The following is a 24,669-nucleotide window of genomic DNA, read 5'->3' as shown; positions in this document are numbered from 1 at the left end:
TATATTCTTTTTCTTTATTAGTTTACTACAAGATATTGAATATAGTTCTCTGTGCTATACATTATGAACTTGTTGCTTATCTATTTTATATATAGTAGTTAGTATCTGTAAATCTTGAACTCCCAATTTATCCCTTCCCCCTCTGGTAACCATGTTTGTTTTCTATGTCTGTGAGTCTGTTTCTGTTTTGTAAATAAGTTCATCTTTTTTTTTTTTTTAGATTCCACATATAAATGATATCATACGGTATTTTTCTTTCTCTTTGGCTTACTTCACTTAGAATGACAATTTCCAGGTCCATCCATGTTGCTGCAAATGGCATTATTTTATTATTTTTTATGGCTGAGTAGTATTCCATGTATAAATATATCACAACTTCTTTATCCAGTCATCCGTCAATGGACATTTAGGTTGTTTCCATGCCTTGGCTATTGTAAACAGTGCTGCTATGAACATGGGGGGTTCATGTATCTTTTTGAATTAGAATTTCTTCCAGACACATGCCCTGAATGTGTTTTAAATCAAGTAAGACATTGAGCCCAGCTCTGCAGATACTGAGGAGACTGGAAACAGCCGTCGTGGGTACCAGCAAGCACCATAGTGGGAGGCTGTTTATGAAATCTGCTCAAAAATTTCATGTACAGTCAGTCTCCATTTCAACCATACCTCCTGTGCCAGTGTGGATTCACCACTTTCTAAAGATAACACAGCTTGTTAGGAGCAGAAGGTTATCTTCATAAAGCTGGGATAGACAAGCACAAAAATGATCTAGTATCAGAGAAACGGAAGCTACCTTTTCTAAGTTGATGTCTTTTTTTTTCCCTTGGCTTTTGTGTGAATAGGACATTCACGCAACCAAGAGTAATTCCTGCGTGTGTTCTTGACACATCAACCCTCTGAAGTGAGGGTCATGCTAACGATGCAAGAAAGGGTGATTATTTGAATTTTAACAAAAATTAATTAATATTTTGGGATTTTTCACTAGGGGATTTGAATTTGCCTCTGTAAAATGAGGAGGCACAGAAAAAGAAAGACGATGAAAATAATACACCCTTGAGGACTAGGACCACAGACATGGAAAGAAATTGAATGATTAGAGGCTTTTCATCTGTGATGGTGGGTCTCTGAAAGAAGCTGGATTTTACTTAAATAGCGTTAACATAAAATATGAAGTTCCATATAATTGAAAAAGGCCAATAACTTAGTTATTTCTTTTTTACTAGCAAGAAATAGTACAGAAGGGGAAACCAGCTTTAACCATTGTATACAGAGGGCTTTTCTAGTTGATAATATGGTGCCTGGCAAGAAATGAGAGCTCCAGACAGCGTGCTTTTTCATTTACATTCCTTTCAGTAATGAAGTAGAATCTGTTCCCTACATCTATTTCATTAGAATCTTTGAAGCACCTGTCACCTATCATCGTCAGTTTATATGCATTTCAAGTTTTCCTGGTGAACAAATGTAATAATGTGGGGTCCAATGTCCACATGTCTGAGCAAAGAGAGTCCACGTGGTTTTTGGATTACCTGCCTGCACTCCTTTTTCCATTTATTGTTCGGAGTATGTCACCTTCTGTTAATCTACTTCTCTGAGAAATGGCTGTTCTCAGCTCACTGCGTGATGATCACTGCCTTGTGAAAACATCCCAGAAGCCTCTGCAGTCAACTGATGTACCCAACAAGTGTCACTCTCACATGGAAGGCTGACTCCAGAGTCACAGAGTTCTCTGAGGAAGGAGTTTCTTGAGATAACATAGCAAGAGAAGCTGGTGGTTTCAATAGATCTTGTGCCTTATCTTGACATACAGAATAAATCTTTTCAATAGTCAGCTGAGAGACACTTACCATATATACATCCAGGACATCTAGCCCCTATAAAAGAATAATGATTTAAGTGACTGCATTACCTGACCAATAACATCTGTAAAAGATCAGAGAAGCTTTCAAAGGTCAGTGACAGATTTTGATTTTACTAGAAAAAGACCTTAAGGAACAATGCTTGTTTATCCATTTAGTAATCCTTTTAGTTAATGTCATCTATTTACTACTGTGATAAAGACAGACTTGGCTGAATCTAATAGTAATTCTTTTGTTATCACTAAACAGCTGTAGATTTTTAATACAATAAAGATAACACTACTCTTGTAGTTCCACATTCAAACTCTGGTAAAGTTTGTGCCATCACTTCCATTTTCAGAGCTTTGTAATTCCACCGTAATCATTCGTTCTTGGCAGAAATGTGTTCTACGAGCTCTCAGCTGAGAATAATATTTTTGAACAATTTTTTCAATGTTCTGGTTAAGTGATTATGAGGATTTGGAACTCAGTATTAATTTGCTCTGGGGTTTTGTGTTTGTATATCTCAAAATGCTCCTCTTTAAAAAATAACACAATTTAACTTGAAATAAAGTTATAAATGCCTTAAAATGGTAGAGATATTTCATTACTTAAATACAGGTGATATTCACAGTAGGATGACATAGTCAGAAAGAGGAAGAATTTACTGGAGAGAATGAGCCACTGGTTCCCTTTTGTCCCCGTCCCTGTCATTTCCTTTGTGACTTCGTGCCGCTTGCTTCATGTTCTTAATAGTTTATATGATTCTTCAGGTAAAAAGTGAGCTATTGATCTAATTGATTTTTTAATTCATAAACGGAGAAGTGTTTTATTGAACAGCAGACTCTCCCTCCTGGTCTAAAATTTGACATTTAAGAAGTATCAATATTTTAGCCATCATTTTAGACTTAAAATTTTCCCACAGACTAATTTTTAAAATTTTCTGCCTAATTTATTTCAGTGTTCAGTCCACTGCTATAGTTGCATATGAGTGGGAGAGATCTATTTGACACCCCCCACTGCAGGGCGAGGGGACCGCACACGGCCCCTGCAGGAGGCACAAGGCTTGAACCATCACACTGAGCCATAAGGTTTTCCTAAAGTCTTCATGGAAGATTTGTGAGAGATAATGAGTTAATATTTGCAGAGCTCTTTTGCTAAAGTGTAATTGATGTTTGAATTTTTATACACCAAACACAATATCTACCCCTGAAAGCTTAGTAAGAATATTTAGCACACATGTATGTGCCAGATGGATTGTAATGACAGTTGATAGGCCTCTCCTAACCCTTGAGTTCTGTTGTCAAAAATCTGCACATCAAAACAACTCTAATTTTTACAAGATTTATTGGATAAAAGATTCGGGTACATGTTGAAAAATCTACTATCCAGATAAGACTGTAAATTAATGTTATATAAGATAAGACTTAATTAGGGGTTTATGTAAGAATATTCTTAGCATGCCTTAGAGAAATATCAGTAGATAAATTTTGAAAAAATATAACATTTCCTTGATCCTACATATTTTTCTCTACATAAGTGAATTTTTATGAAAAATATGTGGAGTATGATGCAAGACACTCAGAAATTATTCTTAAAAGCTCAAGGATATGTGAAGATGAAAGCAGAAACACATCATAATACAAATAATCATCACCTGGAAGAATGTTCTAGTACTTGAGATAACAGTAACAAAAAATTTTAAAACATAGGAAATTAAGGTAGCAAATAAAATTAGTAGCCTGATGTTTTGTGACATCATTATTATCAGAACCCTCTAGGAATACTTATTCTGGGTGAAAATGATAGCTGCAAATCCATGATAAAGGGACAGGTGGCCCCACCAATTATAAATTCCCCAAGATTGTAAATGTATATTTTTTATCATCTCATGTCAAAATATTCATTTTAATATTCAAACATTTTACCACATAATAAGCTGTAACCATATGTTTATTGTTATATTATATTACTATAACATTAATAAATATTTACAGAGCCACAGTGTATCGTAGATGCATTCAAATTTGGTAGCTCTCAGTTTGATTTTCATTGGAAATCTTTAGTGCCTCTGAAACTGATGTTAAATAATGTTATGTTTGTTACACATTGATAAGAGCCAAGGAGTTAAAATTTTTAAGACTGACACCCCCTTTTTAACTCGTGTTGTTTTATTTATTTTCCCCAATTGCATGAATTAAAGATAGAGTGTTATCTCAGCTTTGAATTCCTTAGCCCGATGTCGCAGCTTTTGCTTTATTTGTATGTGAATTCGGTCTTTAATAAAGATGAGCTCTACTCTCCGTTAATGAGAGACACTTAGGTACACATCTCTTTATAAACGATTTGGTGGTACCAGGAAAATTCAGAGATGTTGCTAGTCAATTAATAATTAACATAGCAAGCTGTGTGGTTGATTTATCAGAAGTTCTATAATCTCTAAAAACATAACACTATCTCTGAAAGTTGGATCATGTACAATTGAATTGACAGTCATCGGGTGAAAAAAAATATAGTAAGACTCTGGACTCATACTTTTTCTGTTAGTGTTACATGAGCATTTATCCTTCTGTGACAGCTGAGACTAGACCAGCCACACATTCAGGAGACAGGAGGTTCCAGATGAGGCACTGACTTACAGTTTCATGTGGCCAGAGACAGTCTCTGGTGAGCCTCCTTGGGTGGAACCAGGAGGAACTTTTGCTAGTTTGGTACTGACCTGGTGACCTCTTTTCAGTGTTCACTGGCTTCCTTACTCAGCTCATGATAATGAAGCCCTAAGCTCAGCTATTGACTTTTCTTTCACCCTATATTTAGGCGGATAACTTCTCAGTATTATCAATTTCAGTGCACATTTTCACATATATATGACTCTAACCAGACTAAACAAAGGTGTTTCTCCTTGTGATCAGTGTCTGAACCTTCTTTATGGGGGCTTCCTGAGAGTATGAGTGGGGTTCTCTTACAGCCTCCTGTGTCGAGTGCATACCCAAAGGGCTGGCGGGACACTGTTAGTGCTGACCGTTATCCTAAACGCAAACTAAGAGTATGTTTCCATCATTTCTGCTTTTGTCATGATCACATTTTCTGAAATCATTGTGTAATGTCCTAACTTCTAATTTTTCTGTGGGAAAATACTGTTGCAATTTGCCACCTCGTTTGTAGGCATCTGTGATTATCTCTCACTAGACATTTGGAGCACATATGAATTCCAGATCATGAAACTTCAACCCTCATACGATCTTTGTTTGTTGACTGAATTAAGTTGCAAAAGGAGTATTTTCCTTTTTACTTTTTTCTAACTAGTAATGAGTGCACTGTTGAAATGACTCTCGGTTTCTCTCTACAGCTTCTTAAACCTAATGTATTATAGCTCATGTAATAACCTGAAACACTGGACAGTTTGAACCTCTGTAACACCCCTGAATGTCTTTTACAGCCTTTGTCTAGGTTTGAACTTTCCAAATTATGTATTTCAGACGTTGAGAAAGAAGGGCCTTAATGGCTGTGACAGCCCAGATCCCGATGCGGACGATTCAGTAGGTCACAGCCCTGAGTCTGAGGACAAGTACAGGAAAATTAACGAAGATATTGATCTAATGATCAGCAGGCAAAGATTGTGTGTAAGTACTCCAAACACCCTTCATTTTTTTTACTCTTGATATTTCTCTGAACCTGGCAGGCCTTGAACAAGAAAGAAAACAAAGGCTGTGAAAGCCCCGATCCCGACTCCTCTTATGCACTCACCCCACGCACTGAAGAAAAATACAAAAAAATTAATGAAGAATTTGATAATATGATCAAGAGCCATAAAATTCCTGTAAGTACCAAAGGTAGATGGCTGGTCTGCTGATAACTGCTGCAGTAACATACCTTAACCCTTTCAGTGAGGGCTTTCCCTAAGAAACAGTGCAAAGCCAAACCCAGAAAAGAGCCATCTCACCCACGGGCAGTCCCTTCAGAAAGCAAACCTGAGGGCTGCTGCAGTTGCATCACCCGAGGGAGTCACCATCCGAAGTTCATTCGGACGTAGCAGATTCACAGGAGGAAGAGAAAGATCTACGAGACACACCCTGAATTTACACAGTCTCTTAAGCATGCAATTCACACGAATCACCAAGCACTCCTCAAACACAGGAATCTCCTTCTGAACAAGGATTGACTGTAAAATATATGGATCTATTTTCACTGAGATCAGATACACGAGTGGAACCGCAGTTCTCTCATGTAAGCTGACGCTCATCACCCAGGAAAAAGCGTATTCCTGAGTGAAGCCTCAGCCCTCTCCCTAAACATGAGATTCAGCAGCAGCACTGAAGGGTTAAAGCTAATGCTCACTGCAGGGAAACAGACTGCATGACAACCTAATGGTAAGATTTCAACATGTTTGTGTGCTGGGGTGATTTTAAAGCTTCATCAGAATATTCGCTTTGCCTACACCAACATTTTCCATGCTTTAACATTTGGCTAAATTTTGTCTTAACCAAGTCAAAAAATTCCTAACAATCAATCATATGCCTTGCCAGATATTTAAGAGAAATAACTGTGCATGTATTATTTTGTTTGCCCACATGTAAAGGGGGATGGGTACGGAGTTTTTATTCTATTCTGTCATCAGTTGAGTGATGTTCATTTTGTGACATAAAGTGATGCAACACAAGGTTCACACGCTTTCTGAATAACGAATGTTAGTGTCTGAGCCCTCGCTGTATACAGGCTCCTCGGTAGGTAATTAATTCCTTTCTCAAAAAAGTCTATTTTTAATAAGTTAGCAAAACAGCCTAAACCTGGAGATTCAGAGAAGACTCTGCCCTGAAAACAGGGCCTCAGCAATTACAAGTGCAGATACCTGAGGACAAAAACTCCAAGCCAGAGCCACAAGGGCACCCGCAAGATGAATTAATGCTTTACGCAAAGTGGGTGCACAGTCAGCCTGTGCTGAGCTAAACTGAACACTTTAAAACTTTCTTATAAAATATGTGCATATTAAACTTCCTATCCTCATTAATACAAATCTGCTTCTTTTGTTAAATGAAATAATGTCAGTGGGAACACTTTTGTTGAATCAGAATTATTGATTCACTGTGTCATGAAGGAACGCTAACTGCTATAAATGCTTAAAGGTTTTATAAAACCGAGTACTACATACAGCACTTCCACAGTGGGCACTGAATCACATGAAACATTTCCTCCCAGATGCAGTGATGCATTCTTGTTATACCAGAATTCTTAAATGGAATCCATTGGGATTTTATCCCCCCCAGAAGAAGGAAAGAAACAGCTCCTTTGGGCTGATTTTTTAGTTCTTACGGCCTGAGTTTCTCTTGCTATGTAGTACACTAGTTTAGAGCTGCTGGCACGTTTGTGAACGTAAGATTTTAAGGTGATGTATGTTAGGTGTCTCATGAGGAATCCACAGCACAGTTAGGGAAAGGGCGGTTTGTGTAAGACTGCTGCTCACCCCACCCCCCACCGTACACCGTGTGCGTGTGGAGCTTTAACCCCCAGAGTTCTGGGAGAATGCCATATTTGCACATTGGGTCATTTTCCCCATGCTTTAGGGGGAAAGAGGTGTGATGCGTACCTGGATTCCCTCACCATATTTCATCCTGTCGTGTAAAGAGTTCAAAATCAGGATACATGATTTCTTAAGAGGTGCAGTGGTGTGCGGCAGGGGATGGAAAACCACATTAGAGTTTGCAGGCAGAGCCGTGAGAAGGAGCCACACAGCTCCAAGCGGTGCCTCCAAGTCTTCATTTCTTCAGTAAGTGCTTCAGTCTCCACGATGAAAAGCCCAGTTTTCGCACATTGCTTTCAGTTGCTGGAAGTAAATTTTGTTGAAAGTTTCCACAGCTGCTAAAACATTTACAGCGGGGCAAGGACACTCTGCCCTTTGTGTGGAGAGAGTGTCTCCACCTCTTGAAAAACATTACAAGACTTTTTCTATTTCAAAGGCCCAGGTTGAAGAGTTTCCCCCCTTTAAAACAGAAAATTTAATATTGCAGTCACCTGTTGGTACAATCGAATTTATGCCCATATTCCTCAATTACGTGAAATAATTCATGGATGATTTGGAATCTCGTCAACCAGCATTTCCTCATGTGAGGTTTGCCACGGTTCATGCTGGGCTTCACAGCAAGAAAAAACAGCTTCATTTGAGGAACCAGGAATTAGGAAATGGGCTGCAGGAAGGAGGGGTGAATGCAGGACCGGCTGAGAGTGAGTGGGTAGGGAGGAAGTGGAAATAGAGAGTACATGGGTGTTTTCTTCAAATAATGGACTGTGACTGGGGAAAGAGTACGTAACCAGGATCAAGGAGGGAGTTAAAAGGGAAAGCACTTGAGATGATTTATGTGCAGAGGAGGAATGCTTGAAGGAAGGAAAAGGTGGAACACTTAGGTGCCATGGATATGGAATGGTGAGGCTCCTCAGGGAAGGGAAGGAGGCTGGATGGGACCAGGACCAGAAGGACTTGCAGATGTAGTGAAGACGGCAGGTGGGTAGAGTGAAGTTGAGTGGGTGGCCACCTCATGAGCGCTCTCTTTATACCGAATTCAGCTTCTGTAGATGTTGAGGTGGGGGAGCAGGTGCTCCCGAGCGGACTGAGAATGGCTCTAGTGTAGACATTGTGAGGAACCGGGGATGCAGGGGCAGTGGGCAAGCACGGGAGGGGATTTGGATATCAGCAACCGGTGGTCACGAGTCATCAGGGACGTGTGATTCCTTTTTCTCTGCTAGTTTTCAGCAGCCGGGTTGATCAAAAATTAAGGCTGTCATTAGTGGCCCAAAAAAAGGGATTCAGTTCAGTCATTCACATTAAATAAAAGAAGCCCTATTAACTAAAAATATTTTATTAAAAATATTTTTATTTGACTTTTTATTGGACTTTTCCTTGTGGTAAGTTTGGGAAAATCGTGGGTTTTGGATAAGAGTTCAGATACCTTTCTGACCACGATGACTCACTTCAGTAACCATGATCAATTTGTTCAGGAATAGAAACTAAAAGCTTTTTAGCTCTCATGTCTGTATCTCTTAAAGCCAGAGCCAGTGTCGTGGGCATGTGACCTGTGCAGTCACACAGGGCTCTGCTGTCCTGGACCACACTAGGTTAAATGCTCTGCTGTCACCATTTTGAAATTCTTAATAATTTTTTTTACAAGGAGCCCCACATTTTCATTTTGCCCTGAGCTCTGCAAATTATATAGTCAGTCGTAGCTACAGCATTTTATTTAATCACCCTAAATTCCTTCTTCCTTCCTGTCTTGAGGGTTCTAAATTTTGGAGCCTGGCCCTGGAGATATTTGCAAGTTTGGAGTTTTTAATGACTTTTTGGCTTTCCTTTTTAGACAAAAATGTTAAAAACTTAGATGCTTTCAAGTTCCTTAATTTTAAAAAGTCAAGAAGAAAAAGAAAAAGAAAATTGCCATTTTCTTACAAACATTGGCATTCCCTAAAGCGTCCAGAGCTGGTTGGTCTCTTAAGGGATGCAGCCACTTCAGGACCCACATGAGGTCAAGGGAGATTATAGGACTTGCCTGTTTAACTTGCAATTTATTCCCTATCCTGGACTGCAACTGAGATTTCTGATATAAAGGCTAATGTTCTTTCTGATTCTCTGAGATATCTTCTCACTATGTGTGGTCATTTTTAAGCTTATAACTTGATTTCAAAATTATTTAATCAGTTCCTGATACAGATAAGGAAACAAAAGATAGACTGCAAAGGATATTACCATGGTTTATGAATTATGAATTTTTGAAGTATGCTGTGATTCAGAATTCTATCTGATTGCCATTTAGCCAATCACAAGAGAGTTTTATGGTAATCACCATCAAATTGTTTACAGTCCAGAATGCTGGAAACTGAATAACTCTTGGGGATGATGGTCTGAAGAAGGGAGGAGTAGAGACACTTTTGCTGAATTAATTAGTAGATTGGTTCAGAATTTATTAAATAATTATTAGTAGTCCTCTTTCTTTCTGATGTGCATATAATCATAGGGGATGAGGGGTGGTATAGACTTTGCTCTCCACTGAGACAATCAATATTCTGTAGAATATTCAGGGGAAAAGTAGTTTTATAACAGATCTTTAGATTCCCTGTAATAGTCAAACATTTATAAGTAGTAATAGTGAATACAAATAAAACATAACCAAAAGATAGCTTTAAAATACCAAATGTGAGTAAATAGGAATGAGAGGGGTCTTTAAGGCTTATTTTTTTCCCAAGCCCTCAGTCCCAGTTAGTAGGCATAAACATGCATTTTAACATCAGTGCTCAGCCACATTCCATGAGAACCCACTTAATTCATTATGTTTGTGGTTCACAAATAATAAGCTACCAACATGCAGCCCATACTCACTTCACAGTATGATTTCTGACTTAAATGTTTTATTTCCATACAAAAAGTTACACTGTGTTGTTCGGTGATTTAGTAGTAAAACCAACAGGCTCGGTCACTGGTTAGATGACCTTGGGCTGCTTAATTAATCTTACCGATTTAAAAAGGAAGAATTACATCTCTAGTGAAGGGATGTTGAAAGGGTTCGATGATATGTGTGTAAATTATATAGAACAGTGCCTGCTCAGTAAATAGTAAGTTGTAAGCTTGTATTTTTGTGTTAGTATAGTATCTTCCTAAAAATTCTTCTTCGAAGAAAAATATTGAATCACTATAATTAAAAAGTAGACTAGGCTGCATATTTACCTCATAGCAGAAGAGCTTTAGCACTTTGATGAAAGGGGACATTATTTGGCCAGCATTATAACTGATTTTACAAAAGTAGGAGAAGAAGAGCAAGGGGAAGAGGTCAGGGGATGGGTGGGGAGCAGGAGCAGGATTAAATAGAGCGGTCAAGGTGGGCCTCCTTGAGAAGGCCAGATTTTGAGCAGAAACTTGATGAAAGTGATGGAGTTAACCATAGAAATGAGACAAGAATGAGGGCGGGAGGAGGAGGATGATAGGAAATCAGATCATGGAGCCTGGCGGAAACTGAAATTTATAGGGCCTTGTGGAACATTGGAAAAAGTTGGACTTTAATACAAGTGAAATGGGAGCTCTCACAGGGTTTGGAATAGAGAATTACCATCATCTGACTTATGCTTTTAGAGGACCTGTCTGATTGCTGCATTGAAAATAAAAAGGGGATCTGGGATAGAATCACGTGACTATTAGAGGTGACTGCAGGGGTCAAGGCAGGAGATGTCGGTGTTCAAATCAGGGTGGTAGCCGGTAAAGGGTAAGAGGTGTTTGTAGACCATGTTTGGAAGTTGAGCCAAAAGGATTTCCCAGTAGACTGGATGTGGGGTGTGGGAGAAAGAGACGATACAGGGGTGACTCCAAGGACTTCATTCTTGTAGACGAAAGCATTGAGCTGTCATCAGCTGGAGATGGGAGAGGTGTGAGTGGACTAGACTGGAGTTGTTTTGAGATGTCAGACATTTAAGTAGAAGTACTGAGGGGTTTAGCTGGATGTGCAAAAGTGGAATCAGGACAGAGATCTGAGCTGGAGGCAGAAAGGGTCTGTGGTTCTCTGACCTTCAGAGAGCGGAGTGAAGAGGAAGAACCAGCAGCGAAGGCTGAGGAGGAGCAGCCATCGAAATAGGAGTGAAGTTCATGGCCACGGAAAGGAAGGAAGTTTATCAAGGAGAGATCAGCTGTGTCCCAGTTGAGGACTGAGAAGTTACCATTGGATTTAGCAACCTGAAGGTTATCAACAACTAAGACACGAGCATTTTTAGTGAAGTGGTGAGGACTAACTTTTTAATGGAGTGAGTTGAGAGAAAGCAGTGTGTTGTATTTACATCCCAAGTCACAAGAGCAGAAGTGTCATTGGTGATGTGATTTTCCAAAGTGGTGAATAATTTTTAATAAAGTTCCTTACCAAACAAAGTAGAACATTCCCTCAACCTGCATTCTGGGAGTTTCATTGAATAGTAAAATCTATGTTTCAGAGTATAAAAAATACCTTGTGTTTGCAGAACAAAGTTAGTTATGAGTCAGATCATTATTAAACAGGTTTTTTTCACACACACGAATGTCCAGTGAAGCATTTGAAAGTCAGATGGTGTAAGAGACAATTCTTTGTTGTGTGGAAGCGTCCCACAGATAATACAGCACACCTACCCATCCACCTGGAAAATGCCAGCCATACTCCCTAATCATTGTGACACCCCCAGATTTCCAAAATGCTCCCTATAGGAGAGATAGTCCACCCATATAGGGTACCACTATTCTAGATTAAGAGAGTCACTGTCAGGGCTCCAGTGGGAAACAGATGGGAAACTCAAAAGGGCAATCAAACAGAGTTCAGTAAAGGGACTTTTTACAGATGAACAGAGTTCAGGGAAACCTGAAGGAGTAGTGAAGCACATTTGGGCGTACAGCCTGGAAGCTGTTACCACATCCAGGTCTGAAGGAGCAAGAAGAGGAGGGAGAAGTTACCGGAGCACAGCAAAATCTATGTCTGCAGGAGAGAGGACCAACCCCCAAAGGGGTGTGACCCTCAGTAAGGGAATGCAGCCTCTGTCATCCTGTGATCCAGCAAGAAGGATGCTACAGTAGGAAAATACCCTGACCTCTCTTTTGTACTCTCTGTGCTTCCACAAGTGCCTCCACTGGCCCCAGTAAAGCCAGAGGGCAGGGGAGCCTGGTGGATGCAGTCTGGAGGGTCAGCCTCCTGGCCCAAGCAGTGGAGAGGGTGGAGAGAGGATCTGGAGGGGCAAATGAGGGGCAAATGCTTTACTTTGTTTTCTTAGGTATGCTGGAATAATTCTTATTTGGCCTTTTAATAAAGGAATACAGTATTTTATTGATTCTGTAGACATTTATTATACAGCATACACTAATATCTTTTGTTGTTTAAAAGGCTCTGAGAATCTGGGGATATAGTCATTCTTCGATTTCTTATCAAACATTGTTTTTCATTATATCATGGTGTTTGTCCAAAATTATTTTTGTTACCCTATTTACAAAAGATAAAGCCTAATAAAGTATGACTCTGTTCATACAGCACTTGAACGTTTTTTTTTCCCCCTCTAAAACAATGAAGAATCAAAGACATGTCAATGAAAAGAGTTCTGACACATTTGCTCTTGTCAGTATCACCACGCCCAGGTCATGGAAGACAAGAAAAAATAGGAAGAATAAAAGAATAAGGGAGCAGAGGCATAAACAGAGATAGTATTTTAATTATCCCCAGGATAAACATGGGAATCTTGCAAATCACGACATATGACATAGGTCAGCCGATCAACCAGTACAAGAAACTTGATGTTAGGATGACAGGAGAAAAACAATAAAGGAGAAAACTTTGAGCCACATGCACAGATGCATTTAAATTTGCACGATGGCTTATTAGACAATCCCCGAGGGAATATTCTGTATCAACCCCGTGTCTAATATATATATTAGATTCACACACATACATATTTACACTCATGCACATATCCACTTTATATTAAGAATGCTGTATCCTCTGACACCCTATGAATCCTCTGGCAATATATTCCAACAGTATTTTCATTTATAATGTTAAAAACAAAAAAAGGGGGAGAGAGAATTACAACTGTGATTATCTAGCTAGTGCAAGGAGAAAAATAAACATTATTTGGCTTAAATGGCCAAAATAATACTGAAAATCAATCATTGAGACCTGAATTACTCTAATTAGACATCCACACAGACCCAGTTCACTAGCTGTCTGCCCACTCTCTCATTTGAGATTGAGGTCTTACCATCTGTCAGTGTCAGTATATCCCAAACTGTGAAGTGTAACATATATTCTGAACTATCATTTTAAAATATGAATTACTGAATGATACATGCTCTGTTGAATCCTGTATCTTAAAATGTCTATTATCTTTAGAGCTACTTTCGAAAGACAGATTTTTAAAAAATAATAATTAAAGTATATGTGCTATTCATATGCCTGGAGATGATTTTATATCATTAAACTTCTGCATAAATATGCTTCAATAAGCAATTAAACCGAAGGCTCCGGTTTGCATTTTAATCCTTTTTCTCTGCGAAGTCATCACAATCACGTACCTTTGATCTTGCAGTCATTTCTGGCACCAGATTCAGATATCACAAATGAACAATTACTACTTAATAGAATGGAATTCGGAGACAATGGAGTCTAATGAAATGGGGCTTTGTTTTAAACAAAAGTGAAACGTTTCCTAATAGTTGCAAAGAGAGAGTTCTAAGCACATTAAAGAAATCAATTTATGATCTGAACATCTTGAGAGCTCTTCTTAATGGTCTTCTAGATACCAAGCAGTTTGGAATTTGAAATTTCTCTTGGAAATGTAAAGGCTGTCTGTACCTGAAGGGCTCTGCTTCTATTCTTTTTTTTTTTTTTTTTTTTTCACCCTTGCTTTTTTTTTTTACCTGCTCCTACAGGCTGTTCCACCTCCCAACTTTGAGATGCCAGTCTCCATCCCAGTGTCCAGCCACAACAGTTTGGTATACAGCAACCCTGTCAGCTCACTGGGAAACCCCAACCTTTTGCCACTGGCCCACCCTTCTCTGCAGAGGAATAGTATGTCTCCTGGTGTAACACATCGACCTCCAAGTGCAGGTAACACAGGTACGTCCTTATCAGAATGCAATGCTAACAGATCCTCGGAAAGAGCCAGTCTTGGCAAAGAGGTGGTTTTACCTACGAGAAGTTGAGTTTTCCAGTTTTCCTTTTGTTATGTTTCTTCATTGCTTAATGCCCACCCCGACTAGGTCTTCTAGAGATAAAGCCTAACCCTGCTAGTATATCTTTTGAAATCTTTCATAATCTGCAGTTTATCTGTTCAGCCTATCTGTCACCGGTCCTCATGTGGTTACATTTTAACCACATCCTTTCTCAAACAGAACGTCACATACTCTGTCTCCATGCCTTTGCTTCTGCTCTTCTTCTGCCTAAAATGCCATTTTCCCTCTTCCTCCTAGCCATACATCACCTCTTCCATGAAACCTGCCCTTGTGTTCTTTGATAGCATTTATCTCATTTAGTTACTTATTATTTTGGTCCATTTTTATTTGTTTTTTACAGTGACATTGCACAGAGGATTTAAGGCACAGAGGAAATGTGATGGGATAGCATAATTTATAAGTGTGAACTAAAAACAAAACTAAGTCAGAAATGAAGTTAAGAACACATCATAAGGACATATAGACCTGCCACAAATTTGTGTCTACACTTTTTGGACATCCTTATGGTTATACAATGTACAGTGTCCCAGAGAAAAGATATTGTTCCTCAGGGGAAGTTTAACCATTCTTAGAACTCAAATCAAGCAAAACATAATTATGATGTGCTGCACTGACTATGTGTCATTTCCCCACTGAACTTAAAGAATCTTGAAGGGAAGAATGTCTCTTGATTTGCCAGGCTCACAGTAGGAACTAAGTAAATGTATATTGAATGTAACTAAACAATTCCTTCATTTTTCTAAAAAAGCACCCCAAATCATTGTATTTCTAAATCGTATGCAGCCCATCATTATATATTCAAGTTTTATTTTTTAAAAAAGCACTTCATAGGAAAATTTTAATATCTCTTAGACACACTTAACTATATTAAAAACAGTTTATTCACAGAAGAATTTTTCCTTCAGAATACTTACATATCTGTCTTAGAAGTAGAACTCAACATGTATTACTTTTTAGTACAGGAACTTCACGGAGAAAATACAATCAAAATAAGCCACATTGCAAAAAAATCCTGATGAATCTGAGAGATGTGTATAAAGGACTTCATTATGTCATTCTCTCTACTTTTGAATGTGATTGGAAATTTTCATAAGCATTCTCAAGAACCATACATATTCCTTTCAGATCATATACAAATGCTGTTAAATGTCCTATTTAATGAATTTATGCTCATTTATCTTTTTAAAATCTCATACTTTATTTCCAAAATACTATTTGATTGGCAATAATAAACATTTTCTTAAAATGTAATGAACATTTTCTTCTCATTCTAAACCCAGAAACAAATAATAATTATAAAATATCACTTATTTCAATTAGAAAATAATCTACACGATATTCTGTTCTTTTGGCTAAATTTTGTTCCTAAAAAAAAATAATGATTATATTCAGTATCTTTTTGTAATATCCCAACTTTCATAAATAAACATTGCCAAATTTTGATGTACTTTCTAAAGTTAGCCATGAATAAGTATATGTTTCTAAATTTGTAGGCAGTAAAACCTGTAAATAAAATCAGTAAATAAAATTTGGGTAGTAAACGAGATCATTCACTGTAGGAAGATTCATGAAATGACCAAAGTCCTGAACAGTTAGCATTGCACATTAGTGTAATAAAATACATTTACAAAGAATTAAACATCAAATATATTGTTATTTGAGCACATAGTAAACCTTATTATTTTACTTTTAAGGAAATACCCTCTTTTGAAACACTCACTTGAAAATAATAAAAATTTAGAGACCATTCAAAGACTAGGTTTTTTAAATGTACCCTTTCTTAGAAAAAAAAAAAGATTCTGCAAAATGTCAGTGACGGAATGTATTTTTAATGTTTGCGCACAGCATGTCACAGTGAAACAAATGTCAGCCATCCCACTTAGGTGATATTTTACAAATTTAGGACTCTTAGGCAAGGACAAAATACTGAGGTTGCTAAAGGTAAAGTGCGTTGTTCTGTGAGCCTTTGGCCTTTCTCCTGTTGACCTTCCTCTTTCATCCACAGGTGGTCTGATGGGTGGAGACCTCACATCCGGTGCAGGCACCAGTGCAGGTGAGTGGAGACTTCATACTGCAACATGCATCACTGTTTAAGGTTCCTTTACTGGGTAATTTGCAATCAGTCAGTCTTTCAAACAAAGTGAATTTGAGAGATCTGTGAGGCATGGGAAAATGACCCCAAGAATTTCTAAGGTACTTTTATGAAGCAGGAGTGATTGGATAGTAACTTCGAAGACAACTGTTTATTAACTAGACCATCCCTTAATAAAACTTCAACTAGACAACATAATCAAAATTGGGGGTTCTGATCAATTGAATCCTGGATGCTACCTCTGAAGACAAAAGTACCTTTAGTAAGCCTTGCCAGTCATGTTCTTTGTTAATCATTTCACATTGAATGTGAATCACATTCTACACGAAGGAAGACTGACCTCCTGTACATTTCTAAAGAAGAATACATACAGAAAAGGAAGGAGTGAGGATATAACCATTCAACGATACTGTTAATGAATAAAACCACATTTGGCATTAAGATGAGCTCTTAGAGAATATGAATCCAGTGTACCTGCCAAATAGCCCCTTACATATATTCCAACTCTTAAGAACTTCTTCCATTCCAGTATGTCATAGCCACACTTCTCTGGGGTTCCATATGAATTCATATTATTGTGATTATTGAGATATTTATGTCATTTTCAGTGCAGAGGTAAGACAGCACAGTACTTTTTATTGCTAACTGCAGTTCACTATTGGCATAACAAGTAACCATGGTAATTCCTGCAGCTGGAACATGCTATACATTTAAAATAGTAGCAGGCAGGCATGACTAACACAAGGTTATGTTTTAAATGTCAAAAAAATTCAAGTTTATTGAAATATCTATGGACAGCCTAATTAAAATATTTTGCCAGGTTCAAATATAATGGCCTGCTAATTAAAAGAAAGAAGATAAAAAATTGGCGTATAAAAACATTTTTATAAATATATCCATTTGGGGGTAGTGTTTCTTACTTCTGATGTTGGCTCTCACTAATTCAGTGAAGAAGTATTAGAACATCACGGTGAATTAACAAACAGAATCAATGGCACCAGCTGCTTATTTTATATAGCTTTTGAAAATTAGGTAGAGTCAAATTAATGACTAAACTGAATATACTCTTTTGCTGGACATTGAAACAAAGTGTTTGGTTTTTTTCCCTCAAAAAATACTTTGTGCTTTGTAGCCTGAAAATTACAGAACCAGATCAAAGCTAGACCAATAGGTCTTGGATTCAAGTCTCTGCCAAACACTATGGTTAGAGAGGATGTTGGGGACTGACAGTTGGATTGTCACAAAGACCAAGAAAAAAGATAAATAAGAAAAATGGTTTAGATGTTACGATACTTTATCCAGTATCTCGATGTATCAGTTTGTTTGCTCTCATGGGAACTTCCAGTAGTGGTGGTGAAAGTTATTGGAAGTAGTAAAAAGAAAAAACACATGGAGTTGGGGGTGGGAAAGGGTTATTCCTCTTTGATCAAAGTGGCTTCTTGTTACTACTAAATAGCTGGAATGCTTTAGAATTCTATACTGAAAATAAGTGGTGGTGTTCAATTATGATGTCATTGTCAATTCCCTGACAGTCTGCTAAGGTTAAATGGCCCTCCAGGGACAAAGACAATCTTGTAAGTATCAAAGTTAGCCGCATATAGGCTACAGCGTCATTGAACTAAAAAAAAAAAAATCTTCTGAGCTTAGCAAATTCATCCCCCTACTTCAAGACCTCTGCCATAGGCATGAGAATCTTGTACTTCAAAAGTAGAAACAAATGAAAAGAAAGACACTCAGTTGCTCCATCCTGATGATAATAAACATTATCTCTTGATTATATCTTGTATCCAGGAGAGTGTATCATTTTCACAGTTTCTAGACAGTTGTGAAAGAGTTGCTTCCCCACTTTTTAAAAATAGAAGAAGAAGTCCTTTCTAACTCTGGTTCCTCAGAACACCTGTTGCAGATGCCACTGAGTCTTGAGCTGAGCTGTTGTGTCCTGCTCACAGGCCCAGCCGTCCTCCCCCTCCTTCTCATGCCAGCCAGTATCATATGTCGAAGCTGAATATATCGGTGCTGATGTCAGAGAGTCACATAATACCAGGGGAAGCAAGGCCAGCCAGAATGTCTCTCCATTTTCAGGAAAGAAAACTGAAGCAAAATAGCCAAAAGATATCTTCCAAATTTTGAATATTGTCACTGAAATTCAAGGTCTGAGAGAAAGTTAGAAACCCTGAGGTCAAGTAGCAAGAGTCTGCAATTAAATTAAATACTTTTCAGTCTGTAATTTTCCTCAAAATCTAATCATCACAACTTGTAAAACAGGTATAGTCTCATGAGGGAAGGATGTCAGTTTGACATTTATTATGTTCTTAGAAATACCAGGAGACCAAAGAGGTAAGCCACCTCTTTTTCACTCAGCTTGATAAAGTGTAACATCTCTCCCATCCATTCCCTGCTCTCTCCCTCTCCCTCATCCCATCATCCAGTGAATTGAATCATTGAGTCTTGCCAACTCTGCCTCCAAGGTATTTCCTAAACCTACCCCTTTCTCTCCATTCCTCTCCCACTGCCCTGGTTCAGGCTCATAGCAACACCCTGGGATTATTTCCAGAGCCCTAATTCTTCTCCCAGCTTCACACTCCAGTGTCCCACTCCAGTCTCCCCATGACTCATTAGTCTTTCTCAAAGCCTTACACTACTCATAGGTCATCATTCACATGTTTAAAATCCAGCAATGGCTTCCCAACTCTTTCAGAATTAACCATGAGCCTCATCTCTGGCCCATCCCTACTCTCTGGTCTTCAACCTTCTTACCTTCCGCCAGTGCCGTCAAGGACCCTGCATTCCAACTCTAAAAAAAGCAAACATTATAAATGGCTCTGACTTTGTGATTTACAACAACTAATTCATTTATTTGCATAGCAGTCCTTTAAAGTAGATATTGATAGTTTGCCCTTTCTATAGCTGGGGGCACTGAGGCACAGAAAGTTTAAGTAACTGCACAAGGTGTAACCCAGGCAGTCTGTCTCCAGAGTCTGAGCTCTCAACTGCTTTGTGACGCCACTTTCCAAACAGGGAGGGTCAGGGCTGCTTGCCTTTGTTCATGAGTTCCTAGCGATCTCCTGCTTCATGCTACTGAACACTCCTTGTCATCCCTCAGAATTCAGTTCAACCACTCAGTTCTGACATTCTGACTCTTCTAGAAGGAATTATGCACCTCTCCTAGTTCTCTTATGGCAGCTTGTTGTCTATATTGTTTATCTCAATCCATTGCAATTGCAATGCTTAGGCACACATCTCTCTCCTGAACTCTCAGCCCTCTGGGGCCAAACTGTGTCTTATTCAGTTGTATTCCCAGATCAAGATGTAAGAGAGGACACAGCAGATACTCAGTAAATTTTTGTTAGCTGAATAAAGGAAAAGTTGATTTTCTAGACATAAATTTTTAATACTGTTGATGTAAAAAGAAAGAATACTACAAAGAAATAATGTAATTTTAAATTCACAAAGATATACTGTTGATCTGTAATTCACAAAAAAATAATGTATTCTATTACTGTAAACAGTGAATAGCAAATTAATTATTTGATTAAATGGCTGAGCACTATTGACCAATAAAGTAAAGTTTTACTAACTTTTCTAATGTACTTAGTGGAAGATCTAAAGAGCTGATAAATAGCAGTAAATGCAATGTGGGTTGGTCCCTTAGACCATCACAAATCCTTTCTTAAAATAATGAACCTCTTATCACTGAAGGTGAAGTCACTTCAAAGATGAAGGCAAGTGGTAATAAAGAAGAAAGAGGATGGGGTTGTACTCTTGGTATAAGGGAAATACACACCAAGTCGTTATAGAACATTAGTAACAGTGGCATTTGTAGGTTTCAGTTGACACTTATTCATCCACTCTTTAAACCTTTCCTCTCAGCAACTAAAATGATAAGGCACTGCTTTTAAAACTACATTGGTCATGTCTCCGTACATTGAAGCCTTTAACATGCTAATCTTAGCGGTTGTTGATGCTTGTAGGATCAAGTTCAGTTGAGTTTTTGTAATCATGAGATTTATAGAAATAACCATTAGCACGGCAATGCCTTGTGTTGGACTATTCACTTTTCTGCTAGTACCCTTTGTTTTCTCTTTGATAACATAGTTGCTTTCTGTTGAGGACAAAGTACCAGTATGCTCAAGGATATACTATTTCATAATTGAGACCAAAAAAAAAAAAGTAGGAGAGAGAAAAGAAAACTCTTTAGGAATCTCTTTGAAAAATTTAGGAGAATTTATAATCTACATGGCTATTTGACAATAAGGCAAAGAAGATTTACGCATATTGGTTGATAATTTTAATTGGCATTTATTGTAAATTAGATATAATTTTATATAAAAAGAAACTGACAGCTGTTTACTATTTTATGCATTTGGTTGTCAAGCATTGTCATTTCCAGAATGCTTAATTTATATCAGCTAAATTCAGAGACTTGGTAGTGGCAGTGTACTGGGGACCACTGCACAGTGGCTGAACAAGGAAACCAGGCTTCCAGACTCTGAAAAGACTCCATCCAGCAAGACCTTGGACCTTGACTTTGAACCTCTGAACAAAGGACTCACATTAGGAATAAGACACAGAAATCTTTAGAGCCCGTTTACATGCAATGTTTTATGATCATATAATCATAAAACTTTACTAACATGATTTTTTGTAATTCATTTAGCATTGAAAAAGAAAAATTTAGCATATTATAAAATTGAAGTAAATGAGAAGAGGGGAAAAATCAGTGTTCAGCTATTCTGTACCAGTACCATTGCTTTGCAAGTATTTGTTTTGAGAATACTTATCAAAAATTTCTTGGCTGACTTTCTTATCAAACAGACTTCTCTGCAGGTCTTACTCAATGATTTAAAATACCAGTGAAGTGATTAAAACTTCAGTTTAAAAGAATTGGCTTTAACAAGTTTTTAAGATTTTTGTCGCTTAACAAAACACAAATTCAGGTTGCAGTATTCAAGAAAGGGAGAGTACTGCCATGTATAAAGCTACTCTAAGAAAACTATTTTTGTTAGTATAAAAATATGATTTTGTATTACTTCTAAAAAAAACTATTAAGCGGCAAGCGAAAAGAATCTAAGTTACAGTCTTTAAAAAGTATTATTCTGTTAGTTTCAGTTGTTTGGAAAAAATTCTGAACTCATTTGCCGAATTACCTTGGGAGCTCATCCAAACATAAATAAGGATCCAACAGCATTGCTTTATTATTATCTATGAAATTCAGTAACAATGATATTTTTAACCCAAACCAAGGTTATCTAGATTTATTAAAGGAAAAAGAAAATACTCAGTGCTCTAGTTGGATGATGTACAGCACGTGGGATTCAGCCACTGCCAAGAAAATCAGTGTCCACTTCCTGTATATGAGACCTGGAAAATTGTAGATAAAGCAGTACCTTGGCACCATTCTCTAGGGGCCGGTGTTGAAGTGAGAGAGGCTGGTCGAAAAATGTTACAGGCTAAGTCAGGATATCATGGTCTCTTTTCAACCCCTTTAGTCTGGCTCAAGTCTTAAGGAGTTTGATGTCCAGGGGGAAGAATAGAATTTCAAATTATAACTTCCTAGAGTATGTTTTACCAGATTTTCGAGCCTTTCATATATTGTGATTTCTAACCTCACAAATTGCATCCTTTGTATCCCCGTCTTTCTATTGTATTCAGTAAAGCAATATATGAAAATCGGTCTTGGCACCCATATCCCACTGATTTCACTGAAGAGTGTGACTGATAATAAAACTCTGGTCATTTTAATGCTAAATCAGATGGTTAACATTTCCTCCTAAAATAGTGGTTTTACTCAACATTTCTTTTTCTCTCTTAGCGCTTTTTTTCCTCGAACAGTATTCGTTTCTCTCTGCCCTGTTTTTGGCATCACTGTAAGATTTTGCTTGGTGATAACACAGAAAAAAAAGCTCTTTTCAAAATCATCAGTGATATGAAACTGTGCATCAGTAGACAGCAGATCCTGATGGAGGGTTGTGGTTAAAAATCCCCTCTTTGGGAAATCAATTTTTTACCTACCAGGGACTTTTTGGCGCTTCAAGGCTATTGGCCAAGAGTATAATTTGCTGTTTTTAGACAAACCTTTGCCAGTCTTAAATTTTACAGTTAGACTTAGTATGTTTCACCTGAATTTCACTTCAAAGAGTATTTAGTCATGAAACAGTCTCATGTTTAAAAGATCAGATCAGATACATTCCTTTTGTTTACTTTATACCAAAGGAAACTATATTGTACCAAAACCTTGGCTAAGCAGTTTCAATTTATCATCTATAGATGTGTCCATAAGTGCTAAGTATTCACTAGGTTTATTTATCATTGCTCGTTTTCAGTTGTTTTAACTGAACTTAACACTTACTTGGTAACTGTTTTGCTAAACACTAAGCCCACTTTTCACAATTTTTGACCTTAGTTTCCACTTACTCCGGTTATGGCAAAGAACTGGTTACGTCGCATCTGTAGTATGGGGGGAGGAAATCCCTGCTGTATTAACATAGGTTATTATAGTAGAGTAATAATAGCAAGTCTATATCTATGGTCAGTTTACATATTCAAATGTGATAACATTAATTTACATAACAATCATGAAAAAGAAACCTTTAATATTAAGCAACTCAGAGACAACTGTAAAATCATGGAGTGAAATTTTCACTCAAGCAGTAACGTGGGAAAATATTCTGGAGGCATATGTTTGGAAAAATAAAATAACCAAGGAAAATACATGATACACAGGTTACTTTAGAGATGACATTATTGCCTTTGGAAAGTCTGTGAATTCCCATTCTGCAGGATTGTTGTGAAAATTAAATGAGATCATCGCTATGTGGCATCACCTAGCAGTTTCTGCCCTAGAGTAAGTGCTTGTTAATGACTGATGGCTATTGTTAGAAGTATAATTATCCTATATTCTTGATTTCCTAGGCAAAAAAATAAAGCTTAGTTTAATCCAGTCCCAGTAATACTTATTAAATGTGCAGTGAGTGAGAAGTACACTAGTAGGCTTTACAGAGATACCTGCCACGGCCCCTGCCCTCCAGGGTGGGAGTAAACGGGAGATATTAATAAATCCTAGGCAGAATGAGAGTGCGGTGCAGTGCATCACATCTCATTTGAACATTATCCTCTTCTGATGTATTTGCAGCAGTTGTGTAAATGTTAAAACCGCAAGTAATTATTCTTTCTCTTCTGTCACGTTCTCTCTAATCTGAACTGTCTCAATATTTTTGTTTATAAAATGACTGAAAGAATGAGTAATTGTGTCAATAATGAAGACACCCCCTCATTTTTAGAAAAGAGACAGCCCCCAAATTGCAAGAAGTGAACAATTAAGTGAGTCATAAATCTATCTATCATTCACTGTTAAGTGGGACTTTTTTTAAGACAGCAAGATTCCAGATCACTTTTATGGTGCGATGGAGAACTATCCCTTCAGTAAATCAGTACTCAGAGCAGAATGGTATTTTGAGTGCCTTTAGGCACTGGAGGCATCAGATTGTCAGTTTCTTATTTGTAAATGGAGCCTTTATTCCAAGAGAAGGAGAAATTCAAGGATGCATTCTAAATCTGAAACATCTGGCTTTTGTAATAATGTAGTGGGAGCAGCTTGGGCTTTGGATTCAAATCAAAGCTCTCCCACTGACTAACAAGTCACAGAAGCTCCCAGAACCTCAGTTTCCTCATCTGTCAAAAACTGGGATGATAATGCCTGACCCCCGTGACTTTCAGGGCAAATGAGAGGGTGGTGTGCCAACAGAAACCTGCTTTATGACACAGGCTCCAAGCTTCGGAAAAACAGCTCAGTAATAAATAGCAGTTCTTTACTTCTGCCCCACAATCCAGAGCCCACTGTATGTGCTGAATGTTTACAGTTCTAGTTGGCAGATAGACTGTTAATTTCACCAAAGATACTAAACAAAACACATCCAAGAAACATGAAGGATAAGCGGGGTAGTAGGGAATCCACGAAGGCATGGTTCAGCGTCAGGGTGACATGGTCAAGGAGAAGACACAGGTCTCTTTTTAGAACGTCTGCTGCCCTCTAA

At 37.9% G+C, this 24,669-nt stretch overlaps 1 protein-coding gene across 15 annotated transcripts in view; it reads left to right on the top strand.

The window, feature by feature from the left end:
- Positions 1 to 24,669, top strand: part of MEF2C (myocyte enhancer factor 2C) — a 162,194-nt gene that overhangs the window by 115,852 nt on the left and 21,673 nt on the right. For 12 of the 15 annotated variants that reach the window (XM_074360338.1, XM_074360337.1, XM_074360341.1 and 9 more), the window contains 3 exons: positions 5,315 to 5,458; positions 14,242 to 14,428; positions 16,550 to 16,597. In XM_074360338.1, the coding sequence (XP_074216439.1) occupies positions 5,315 to 5,458; positions 14,242 to 14,428; positions 16,550 to 16,597 (379 nt within the window). Of the gene's footprint in view, positions 1 to 5,314; positions 5,459 to 5,517; positions 5,656 to 14,241; positions 14,429 to 16,549; positions 16,598 to 24,669 lie in introns of all 15 variants that reach the window. The other 3 variants (XM_045522213.2, XM_010962417.3, XM_074360348.1) reach the window with 2 other exon arrangements.

This window comes from Camelus bactrianus, chromosome 3 (genome assembly GCF_048773025.1).
Source record: "Camelus bactrianus isolate YW-2024 breed Bactrian camel chromosome 3, ASM4877302v1, whole genome shotgun sequence".
NCBI classification, from domain to species: Eukaryota; Metazoa; Chordata; class Mammalia; order Artiodactyla; family Camelidae; genus Camelus; species Camelus bactrianus.
Note: the sequence above shows the minus strand (reverse complement) of the source record. Positions and strands in the feature narration are given on the sequence as shown.